This window comes from Trichoderma camerunense, assembly GCF_050948025.1.
Source record: "Trichoderma camerunense strain CBS 138272 chromosome Unknown V8C40scaffold_1, whole genome shotgun sequence".
Lineage (NCBI taxonomy): Eukaryota > Fungi > Ascomycota > Sordariomycetes > Hypocreales > Hypocreaceae > Trichoderma > Trichoderma camerunense.
In genome coordinates this window covers 2,749,137-2,759,673 of record NW_028145369.1, presented here as the reverse complement: position 1 = coordinate 2,759,673, position 10,537 = coordinate 2,749,137, and the positions used below count along the sequence as shown (strand labels likewise).

The 10,537-nt window shown below is 51.0% G+C and overlaps 4 protein-coding genes across 4 annotated transcripts; 3 read left to right on the top strand and 1 right to left on the bottom strand.

Moving 5' to 3' along the window:
- Positions 1-1,006: 1,006 nt before the first annotated feature.
- On the top strand, positions 1,007-1,663 carry V8C40DRAFT_16618 (uncharacterized protein). The gene has a single exon (XM_083211544.1). It carries the CDS (start codon positions 1,104-1,106, stop codon positions 1,524-1,526), a length of 423 nt encoding a protein of 140 aa, XP_083079507.1. The 5' UTR covers positions 1,007-1,103; the 3' UTR covers positions 1,527-1,663.
- Positions 1,664-3,122: 1,459 nt separating this feature from the next.
- V8C40DRAFT_230969 (DNA-3-methyladenine glycosylase II) lies at positions 3,123-4,837 on the bottom strand. The gene has a single exon (XM_083212832.1). The coding sequence runs from the start codon at positions 4,501-4,503 to the stop codon at positions 3,262-3,264; it is 1,242 nt and encodes a 413-aa protein (XP_083079506.1). The 5' UTR covers positions 4,504-4,837; the 3' UTR covers positions 3,123-3,261.
- A 613-nt stretch (positions 4,838-5,450) lies between these two features.
- On the top strand, positions 5,451-7,873 carry V8C40DRAFT_230967 (Anp1-domain-containing protein). The gene is made up of 6 exons (XM_083212831.1): positions 5,451-5,961; positions 6,031-6,659; positions 6,716-6,763; positions 6,825-6,905; positions 6,959-7,093; positions 7,159-7,873. Exons 1-6 carry the CDS (start codon positions 5,789-5,791, stop codon positions 7,305-7,307), a joined length of 1,215 nt encoding a protein of 404 aa, XP_083079505.1. The 5' UTR covers positions 5,451-5,788; the 3' UTR covers positions 7,308-7,873.
- Positions 7,874-8,260: 387 nt separating this feature from the next.
- On the top strand, positions 8,261-9,959 carry V8C40DRAFT_230963 (Snf7-domain-containing protein). The gene is made up of 4 exons (XM_083212830.1): positions 8,261-8,779; positions 8,848-9,052; positions 9,129-9,337; positions 9,392-9,959. The coding sequence occupies exons 1-4, from the start codon at positions 8,602-8,604 to the stop codon at positions 9,472-9,474; spliced, it is 675 nt and encodes a 224-aa protein (XP_083079504.1). The 5' UTR covers positions 8,261-8,601; the 3' UTR covers positions 9,475-9,959.
- The last annotated feature ends 578 nt before the right edge of the window (positions 9,960-10,537 follow it).

The window sequence follows — 10,537 nt, the reverse complement described above, 5'->3', positions numbered from 1 at the left end:
CGAGGAAGAAGGAGAGAAAAGGGAAGAAGAACCTGTTCCTGGGACGAAACCAAGCGGCACCCCCTGCTTGCGCGAGAGCTTCCTCGTGCACCAACCACAGGCCGGATACAGGGCCGGCCAGGGGAGAGAGGCCGCAAATGTCCCCTGGGAATGGAGCTCTAGGGGGTGTGGGTGGGACGGGCAGCCTCTGGAAGGGTTGGAAGGGCAGGCCGCCCCACCGCGCCTCATCTCCATAATTTGCCATCAATTTAATGAAATTTGTCCCCGTCCGAGCTGCAATGGGCGAGGGAAAACAAGGCAATGATGCTCGGCTGGCGGCAGAATTGGATTGATACTGTAGACTAACTAGATGGCAGTGGCGCCGGATGGGGCACTTGACGCAGATTAACATTTGGATGCGTGTATAGGTGGAATAAGAACAATACGGGAGTACAGATAGCAATTAGCAGTACTCGTATAGCCCTATTACTGCTGCCACTTCTAATCCCACACGGCACTGTACTGCAAAGCACATGTGCTCTCTTTCTCCCCCGAAACAGCAGTGGCCGGTACTCCGTGCACGCGCGTGCGCTGCATACGGAGCTCGTTTTGAAGCGCGCCAGACCAACTTGTGCCGTCCGTCTTTTTTGCTTATTATCGACGGGGCCGTCCTTGTTACCGAGAGACAGACAGTGCAAGCATCAGCTCCCTGCTGTGGACTTGTACCTGCTTATTTGCAAGGCACCGGCAACGTTGACTCGCAGCAGCTCCCCGCGTCAGGTACTCCGTACGGGTATCCAGAAAGCTGCGCGCAGCTCCTCGCTAGACCGGTCGGGCAGGTAATATCAACAGAAACGGCCCTCCGTGCCTGGATCTTTACCGCTACGGGCAGTACGCACAAGGTACTCATGTAGGTACGGCGTTCCCGCATGCGTCCATGTACCACCTGGATCATGGACGGTAATAAGAATCTCACCTCGGGAGGCGCTTGGCAAGGCCCGTAATCGAACAATCCGTGGGCCGACCTGTTACTTGCAATCTTGGGCCGAGTGCATGTCTCGTCTTCACTACACCATTGATTTCCTTCACACTGTACAGTACGATATGCGATATGATCCGCATGCATGCGATGCGCATCGAATGCCATCATTCCCATCATCACTTCGACGTCGTCGCTGCAGATCGTATCGCATGCGCCACTCCAAAATGTTCACCAACCGCTAGCAGCACTAGGACAGCTTCGCGGCTTCGCCAAAGCTCCGTCTCAGCAGCCATGTGCAGAGCTAACAGGGATCGTCAGTGGAAATGCTTCAATTGAATTTGTTAGTGCCCCTGGCACGGCTTCCTTCAGCAGCCCACTTTGTGAAGAGCAGAGCTCGTCTGCAGCTGGCGCGGATTTTTCGGTCGGCCATGGACAAGCAAAGTTTCCCGCCGGTTCTCCTTTTTTTGTTCCCTTCGCTCGATGGCTAGCAAGATTAGTCGGAGGGCCGGTACGAGGAGTTTCAAAACACTACCGAGGAGTCACGCAAGGAGTCCCGTCAGCCTAGCAACATCAATCCTGGGCTGCATCCTCCGTGCATGGCTAGTTCCAGCCAGTTGGCGGCCTAGTGCATCGTACAGTACGGAGTATGGACAGTATATTTCCTCGTGCTCCATGCTCTAATCAACCCGGAGCGCATACTCCGCTCTGAGCATAGTTGCACTATCGGTACTCCTTTCTTCAGCAGTTGAAAAGTGTTTCATCCTTTCTGATTGCTTAGGTGATTGTGATTGTTTCCTTCAGCAGCACCGGCTCCACGGCAACGCCGGCCGGGCAATTGATGCCGAACGATGACGAGGTCAATTCTCAAAATCATGCATTGACGCATTGGCCCGTCACGGCGGCCTTAGTCGTTGTGGCTTCTTGGCATGGTGGTGTGCCACACCTTCTTACCGAACCTCCAATAGTGTCCGAACCAACTCATCCAGATGCGATACGAGAACTCTAACATCCAAAGGTACGCAGAGAGCTCCATGGCATTGGTCAATTTGGGCATCAAAAATCCGATGGGGATCCTGCTGGCCAAAATCATGGTGTATTATTAGATATCAGTTGACATCCCACCAAGCGGGACACAGCCAATCCTGGCCATTAACAGCCAAGACTGTGCTCCGTATCATGTACAATGAGGGCATCATGATACAACCGCAAAAAGCAATCCCAGTGATGCAAACACCCCCTCTTGAGCAACCTATCATTGTGTTACTGAACGATAAAGCTAAAAGCTGCAATGTCATTGTTTTGGGTTACACTTCTAATTTAGGATACCGTAGCCACGCGTCATACCTAATGGCAGCTACCACAGGTCCAAGCAGTTTGTGGTCCAATCACACAGAGCCTTTCTTGCTCCAACCTGAAGTTGGCCAAACCAAGCATATCCGTACCTTCAACACTCTTCTCACCTCATCATCTTAATAGGAAGCCCAGGTACAGGCGACCTTACAAGTAGTAGTTCGAAAATCGGCCTCTTGATACGAAGTGCCCTAACTGTCCCACTGAAAGGAGTACGAGCAGCGCCGGTATACACAAAGGAGGTCGACGCGGATGGTCCGTACTCTGTACGACAGGAAAAATACGAGTAACCTACTCCGCAAATGCCATGATCTAGAGTCCGTATTACAGCTCACCTTGAAACCGTCTAATTAGAACCCTAAATGACGCCGCTATTCCTGCTTTGAGGCACATCAATTGCTCCTCCGGCCCTATCTACAATATGCCCGCATGCGGCATACCCAATCTTGACATAATCTCTTATCACCAGCGATTTTGACTCGTGTACATAAGATCAAACGGCCCGGCCCCGGATACATGTAACTCAGAATAAACTGTAGTCCCCTTTTATGTAAGACGGCTGCACGTGTCATCCGCGCCGAGCCGTCAGGCATCGAGGTCTAAACAAGCTTGGCTTCCGGGTCCAGAATAAGATTTGACGAGTGATACCGCAGACAGGGCACTTGCAGACAATCAAATCAATAGACACATATTAGAGTCTGGATTCACTCCTGAGTTTGCTCAGGTCCGTCCTGAACCTTAAACTTAGGGCGCATTCCCTCGTACATTGAAGTGACGACGATGTGCGGGCTCGCCGATTTCCTCTTTAGAATTCGTGTTGAAGATGCTATTAATACCTACTTTAAAAGACCCATCCCATGCTATTATTCGACCATAATATGGACTACCTATCTAACTTACCTTGCTTTATGCAGCTAGGAATCACACGTACACACGTAGAACGTGCTGCTTTATTTCTCCATAGTACTCACATCAGTCTCCTCAACCTTCCACATGTACCACATAAACAAACTCCGATACGGTGCGAACTTGTCCGACAGTTCCACCATGTCTTGCTCCGACATGTACTTCCACTTGCCTCCCTTGCTCTTGAGCTTGGCCACATCTCGTCCGACAAAGGCAGCCATGCCTCTCTGAACGCCGAGGTCGCCCAGGGAAAAGACGTCCATTCGCTTGAGGGCAAAGCAGGCAAACATCTCGACGGACCACTTGCCCAGCCCACGAACGGCGATGAGCCTCTCCATGAGCTCGTCATAGGGCGCATCGTGGAGCATCTTGGCCGTGATCTCGCCGCTAGCAAACTTCTCGGCCAGGCCCTGCACGTACTCTGCCTTGCGCTGCGAGAGGCCGGCGGTGCGCAGCCGCTCGATTGAGCATGCCGCGACTTCGGATGGGATCGGGAATCTCTGCTTGGGCTTGGATGGAGCGTCGCCATCGGCAGGTTGAGAAGACGGAGCACTGTCCTCTGGGTAGAAGAGAGCAATGAATTTGTTCTGGATAGACTTGGCCGCTGCGCCGGAGACCTGCTGCGATATGATGCTGCTCACCAGGCTCTCAAACGGGTCAATCTTCTCCGCAAGTCCTTCAGGAGAGAAGCTGCGGCAGTGATGCTTCTCAACCAAGGGCCGCATACGCTCATCGACTTTGATCAGATGTTCGCAGGCCTCTTGCAGGATTGTGGCCGTGGTCGTAGGCTTGAGACCAATTGACGGCACTTTCGACGGCGACACCGCTTCCACATCGCGGGAAGCGACTATTCGTGAAGTCTCCGGGGACAGCAGCGTCGCATTGGAGAATCTGGGGTCTGCGAGACGAGTGACGGACTTGTGGGCGGTGCCTTTGGTCCCATTGAGGTCAAGGACGCTGGTGGTGGGTGTTAAGGGGGGAGCAACTGGGCGCTGCTTCTTGGTCGGTGTTTTGGGCGCCGAGGGTTCGGCCTCAGGAGCTGCTTTTCTCTTTCTCTTATTCTCCTTGGGAGGAATTGGGGCTGATTCTGTGGCAGTCTTTGCTGCTTCGGCCGCTTCTTGGGTGCTCGCCTTGTTGTTGCTGATGCGCGCGGATCGCCGTGTGGCCGCCATTGCCGCGAATGAGTATGTGCTGAAGGTTGGTGGTGAAAGGTTCAATTGAGCTATGCCCAGTGTAAGTGGCCTGTATACAACGGCCAGGGACTTTGCGTAATTGAGGAATTGCATGCGCCGCTCAATCTATGGGCGGTCCAGAATTGGCTGAATTGACAATTCCCAACTTGAGAAACTTTACCTGGAGGTGTATGAAGATGCAAAAGTTCAATTCATTCAAGAGTGCTGAGTGTCACTGGCGCCTTTGGTGTTGGTTTGCAGTTTGTCATCACGGGCCAAGTACCGGCATGCAAAGCAACACGGCAATTGTGTGCAGAAAAAAACACAGTGACATGTACGAGTAAGAATCAGCAGCGAATGTGCTGTGGTAAGACTTTAAAATCGGCGCCAAAAGGACAGACAGCCAACTAAAACGTCGAGATTTCTAAACTAGGCAAGATGATCATGAATAAACTTGCCTATGTGGTTCCCCATTCTCATCCGATTTGCTCCCTGTTGAGATTACCGGTGCGGTATTCCGCAGCCTGTTCCAGACCACTTTTTGGTTACCTAAGGTACTTAAGAGTTGAGATTGCCACCACCTCGGTCCCTTTTTATTTTTTTTTTTCCTTTATTCTATTGAGGGCACTTCTTCACTTTTTTCTTCCCTTATCGCGCCATCTTCAGACTTCAAAACGAAGAAAGCGGATGATGCAATTAGGCTTATCTGTTTGTCAATAAACAACCTTAAAACAATACCCAGCATCACCACATCTTCTGCATCGTAACTCGTATTTTTTCTGCAGGGTAACATTATGGCCATGTACTTCGTATGGATGCTTCCCGCAGTGACCTCCTGACTAGCGCGTCTCGATTGACACAAGGATCAATTCAATTGGGTCAAATTGAAGTCTTCAAGTCGGGTGTCGCTAAAGCGCAACATCATTGGTACCAGGAGGAGCCACTTTTCCGCTGGCCGCGGCTAACACATGAAAGTATCCCACATGTATTGCTCTGCACTGCCCAATGGGTTAAACTTTTCAACAGGACAGCAATACTCCAATGGGTACTGTACACTCTGATACGCTAAGATAGGTACGGAACACCCTATCTCGACTGCTCCCCCTTCCCTCCTTCGTTGGACGCCATTTTGTCCGGCAGCCTCTCATTACCACGTTGGCTCTGTGTCTTGCTGTTCTGTTATCGTTGGCCTGATCCAAGTGTCGCCTCCACTCTCGTTTTAAAGTCTTTTTCTTCCTTTTCTTGGCCCGTGTTCCATAAGCCCGTCTACCGTCTCGAATCCTTCCGTGTCATCCCCGAAACGCTGCCATCGTTTGAGCGACATTCGACAAGTCTCATTTTCCAGGCGCCAATTGCAACGGTAACTTCTGGAAACCGAGGCGCGCCTTGACAGATCACCATGTTGCTCCCCAAGGGTGGATTGAGCTGGAAATCGGCGAGGGCGCAGATCCCTCCGACCAGGGCATTGTGGAATGCCGTGACGCGGACACGATTTATACTGCTGGTTGGAGTTACGGGAATCATCCTGCTGCTATGGCGTGGCGTGTCTAGCTCGGCGTCAGAGATGCAGAGGTAAGCAGTTGCATGCTGGTTTTCGCTCCTTACGCGCGCATGGAACTGACCATCCATGATGCCACATAGCTTCTATTGCTGGGGTCCGGCTAAGCCACCCATGGAAATGTCACCGAATGAGCACAACAGATGGAATGGACATTTGCAGACGCCGGTCATCTTCAACCACCATGCCCCTATCGAAGTCAATTCGAGCACAATTGAGCACGTCGACCTCAACCCCGTCAACTCGACCAAGCAGGCCATCGCCAAGGAAGAGAGGATACTTATCCTGACGCCGTTGAAAGATGCCGCGCCCTACCTGTCAAAATATTTCGAGCTCCTCGCGGAACTGACATATCCCCATCGGCTAATTGACCTGGCGTTCCTTGTGTCAGATTCTACAGACGACACCCTCGCCGTTCTTGCTTCCGAACTCGACCGCATCCAGAAGCGACCCGATCAGATTCCCTTCAACAGCGCAACGGTCATTGAGAAAGATTTTCATTTCAAACTTAGCCAAAACGTTGAAGAGAGACACTCATTTGAGGCTCAAGGTCCCCGACGGAAGGCCATGGGCAGGGCTAGGAACTACCTTCTCTACACTGCTCTGAAACCCGAACACTCTTGGGTTTACTGGCGTGATGTAGACATTGTGGACAGCCCTACAGGAATTTTGGAGGACTTTATTGCTCACGACCGAGATATTCTGGTTCCAAGTAAGGAATAAGATCTGATGAACGACGAAAGACTGTTGCTAATCTCCGATGCCAAGACATTTGGTTCCACCGCTACCGCGACGGTGTGGATATTGAGGGCCGATGTAAGTGATATCCAACCGTGGACAGAATATATGCAAGTGCGGTCGCTTACCGAACAAATAGTCGATTATAACTCCTGGGTCGAGACTGATCAGGGCCGCAAGCTGGCGAATAGCCTAGACAAGGATGTCGTTCTCGCCGAAGGTACGTAGCCCCTCACAAGACGTTTGATTGAATAGCGCTTACCAGAACGGCAGGCTATAAGCAATATGACACTGGCAGAACCTACATGGCGAGAATGGGCGACTGGCGCGAGAACAAAGACGTGGAACTGGAGCTCGACGGCATTGGCGGTGTCAATATTCTTGTCAAGGCAGACGTGCATCGCTCCGGTATGCCCATAAATACTACCCTGCTGATGAAGCAGGCAACAGCTAACAAACTTGATTCTCTCTAGGCATCAACTTTCCTTGCTACGCTTTCGAGAATCAAGCCGAAACTGAAGGATTCGCCAAAATGGCCAAGCGTGCTGGCTATGAAGTCTATGGTCTTCCCAATTACGTTGTTTGGCACATCGACACCGAAGAAAAGGGCGGCAATGCGTAAATTCGACACGCAACCCTGAAGAACTAATTTTCACTTCACGTGTCCCATATTCTGCAATAATTCGGATTGTTATATTGGCAACATGGGCCAATATTTGTACGAAGACTAATGATGTTACACTTCTCGCGGACCGGTTCACGTTTTAGATACGACCAGCCTTGATAATATTGATACGGGATATGTCGACAACCGGATGGCGGCGAGTGCGTTCTGCTGCGTTGCATTATGCCGGCGCAGATTGCTGTGCCAGTTCGCACTCTTAATAATGATGGTATTTGTCTGGGAAGGCTTGCGCATGTTTGGGTCGAGCCTGGAAAGCGAATCGGCGAGTATAGCTTTTCCGCTGTGGTACTAGATTCTGGCTACTTGCGTTGCGTATATTGGAGCTACTGGAATGGAGATTGCTACTTGTGTAAAGGCGGGAGCAAATGGCAAGGCAGGCTGGAACAGTTTTTGTATGTTTGTGTTTTTGGGAGTTTAGAGTAGGCATGGCATATCATTCACACGGCCGACAGGCTTTTGAATTTCTCCTCCAAGAATTAAGTATAAAGTATTGATACCTTGGGCGTGGATGGCCTTTCTGGCACAACATGCTTTGTCGTGAACCTTTATTCTTCAACAATTAAAACCTCTTGGGTATATTCTCTGAGAGAGCAGGTCATATTCGCGTAACATGACTAACAAAAAGCAGCATGTGCCTTCCATTGACATCCATTAGAATCCCCCTGTGATGGTCAGTGTTTCAGGCCTCCCTGTATTTTGGCTGCTATCTGCCAGGGTCACTCGTTCTAACGGTCTGGTCAGCCGACCAACGCCCGGCCTGTACTTGTATACTAGCAGCAGGTACGGAGTTACTTCGCACTTCGCCGAGATAAGGAGCACGCCAGCACATGACGCGCGGGAGAGTCTCGGCTAAACCCTCCGGCTCGGTGGTTAGGTGCCGTCATAGCAGCACACGTACAACCTGGACGAGTGCATCCCATCAGCCGCCTGCGACTGGCTGCGCATCCCGACGATTCTTACGGCGCTGCGTGCATAACAACTCCCACAAGGTGCGTTATCCTGGGCCGACAGAGGCTGGGATTGCTGCCTAGTCGCTGTTGCGCCTCTCTTGCTAACCTGGACCACGACGACTCTAGGCCGACCCCCGCCATCAAGAACCTGCTGCTTCGGTTGCGGCATCACACCGTCATTCTCGCTCCTTGGAACCACCCTCATCGAGTCCATCGAATCTACTTAATCGCTTCATCTCTCTCTCAGCTACGGACCTCGCAGTTCATCTTTATTCGCAAACATGTGGGGCTGGTTTGGAGGCGGCGCCGCCTCTCAGAAGAAGAAGGATTCGGCCAAGAATGCCATCCTCGGCTTGCGGTCGCAGCTTGACATGCTGCAGAAACGAGAGCGGCACATCCAGAACCAGATCGAGGAGCAGGAAGCCATCGCCAGGAAGAATGTCAACACAAACAAGACAGGTACGTAGATGAAAAACTGCGAGACATTCGGATGCAGCGGGGTAGTGGTGTTGACAGGATGGAAATAGTGGCCAAGAGCGCCCTGCGGCGCAAGAAGATGGCAGAAGGCACGCTAGATAAGACGATCGCGCAGATTACAACGCTCGAACAGCAGATCAACGCCATGGAGTCAGCGAATATCAACCGCGAAACCTTGGCAGTGTTGGAGAAGTCATCAGCAGCCATCAAGGATATCCACCAAGGCTTGACACCGGAGAAGGTGGATGCAATCATGTACGTGGCCTTGCTGCCCTCTTTCATATTTCGATATCAGCACTCCCTTGGAAACGATGAACTGACAAGGATACAGGGACAAAATTAATGAACAGAATGCGCTCAGCGAAGAAATCGTCAACGTAATTACAACTAACACGATTGGCGAGGGGGTTGATGACGACGAGCTGGAGAGAGAGTTGGCGGATCTGCAGCAAGAGCAGGTTGATGAGCAAATGTTGAGCACAGGCAATGTGCCTCTGACAGATGCAGTCCACAAGTTGCCTACGCCATCGCATGCAGAGCGTAAGTATTCCCGTCAGAACTTGCGGGACAAAGACGGCGCTGACATTCCTAAAGCCATATCTAGCAAGAAGGTGGCCATCGAAGAGGATGACGAGGAAGCCGAGCTTCGGAAATTGCAGGCCGAGATGGCCATGTGAGGTCTCTGCTAATTACATGCATGCAGAACTCTCACAGTACGGGCATTCCGCGGCTAGAATTGACGATGTATTGATTTACTGTGGATGCGGCCCTTCACTTTATCCCAAGTGCAATGAGCGAATTTGTCGCCTAATCCACGCAGATCTCATTCACTGGGTTTCTTTCTTCATCTCCCTTTCAACCCAACTTGTGTTTCCCAGGCGTTGGCGTTTTTGAGGGTATGTTTTTTCCCCCTCTGGTGGTGGGCAGTCCCGAGACAAGTGAAGCGAAATATCCTTTTCAAGGCCGTGCAAGGCCTATTACAGGGATGACATCTCAAGGCTTTCTTGTACAAGGGGAGGTGCTACCTCCAGGTAGTTGAAGTTTTGCCGAGTTGTTTTTGGTAGAGAATTAGAAGTCAGCCCAAGGATGGAATCTAAAGAGAATAATATTCTGTTATCTACTACAAGACGTGCTCCGCCTTTGATGGAGTCAGTTGCCTCTACGATTAACCTTTATCATACATCTCTACATATTGACATTTCGGTTAAGATCAAGTCATCTTAGAAAAGGGGAAGTAGTAGATTTCATTTGGCGCCGATGTACCCCGTATCTGCGGAATCACATAAGCATGGCGGTTACATATGGCGAGATGATGCAGATTGATCTGATTAGGCAGCCGGCCCGATAGTCCTCGCGGGCTAGATACTTGTAAGAAACGTTAAAGCCGATATTGAGGTTTTGAGGGCTGAGTTGGCAGGATTCAGCTGGAGATTGCCGGCTGTTCTGGATGTCTCCATTCTCGATGGCTACGACGACTAACAGCGAAACGGGTACCAATGTTGGTATGTGCTGAGTTATGACGTACTTGTATTACCTTAGGTTTATGACTATGTTAGAACTGCTAATTACTAGCCAGAGACAGAAAAGACAAGGATTCTTCTCTTGGTAAAAAGACGCAGCAGTCGGCAATGTTGAAACAACACCAGACATCGTTGTTGTTCGGTGATTGGACCAGCAGCAACGATACAATTCCGCCCTTGAAGAGCATCACCAAGTCAAGCCGCTGATTGGGCTGGATCC

Bases quoted from the DNA above. Each gene is read 5' to 3' on its own strand.
- V8C40DRAFT_230963 (XM_083212830.1), top strand. From the start codon at position 8,602: ATGTGGGGCTGGTTTGGAGGCGGCGCCGCCTCTCAGAAGAAGAAGGAT. The intron at 9,053-9,128 runs GTACGTGGCCTT...ACAAGGATACAG, and splicing joins GAGAAGGTGGATGCAATCAT to GGACAAAATTAATGAACAGA. The intron at 9,338-9,391 runs GTAAGTATTCCC...ACATTCCTAAAG, and splicing joins TACGCCATCGCATGCAGAGC to CCATATCTAGCAAGAAGGTG.
- V8C40DRAFT_16618 (XM_083211544.1), top strand. From the start codon at position 1,104: ATGCGATGCGCATCGAATGCCATCATTCCCATCATCACTTCGACGTCG.
- V8C40DRAFT_230969 (XM_083212832.1), bottom strand. From the start codon at position 4,503: ATGCAATTCCTCAATTACGCAAAGTCCCTGGCCGTTGTATACAGGCCA.
- V8C40DRAFT_230967 (XM_083212831.1), top strand. From the start codon at position 5,789: ATGTTGCTCCCCAAGGGTGGATTGAGCTGGAAATCGGCGAGGGCGCAG. The intron at 5,962-6,030 runs GTAAGCAGTTGC...GATGCCACATAG, and splicing joins TCGGCGTCAGAGATGCAGAG to CTTCTATTGCTGGGGTCCGG. The intron at 6,906-6,958 runs GTACGTAGCCCC...CCAGAACGGCAG, and splicing joins GGATGTCGTTCTCGCCGAAG to GCTATAAGCAATATGACACT.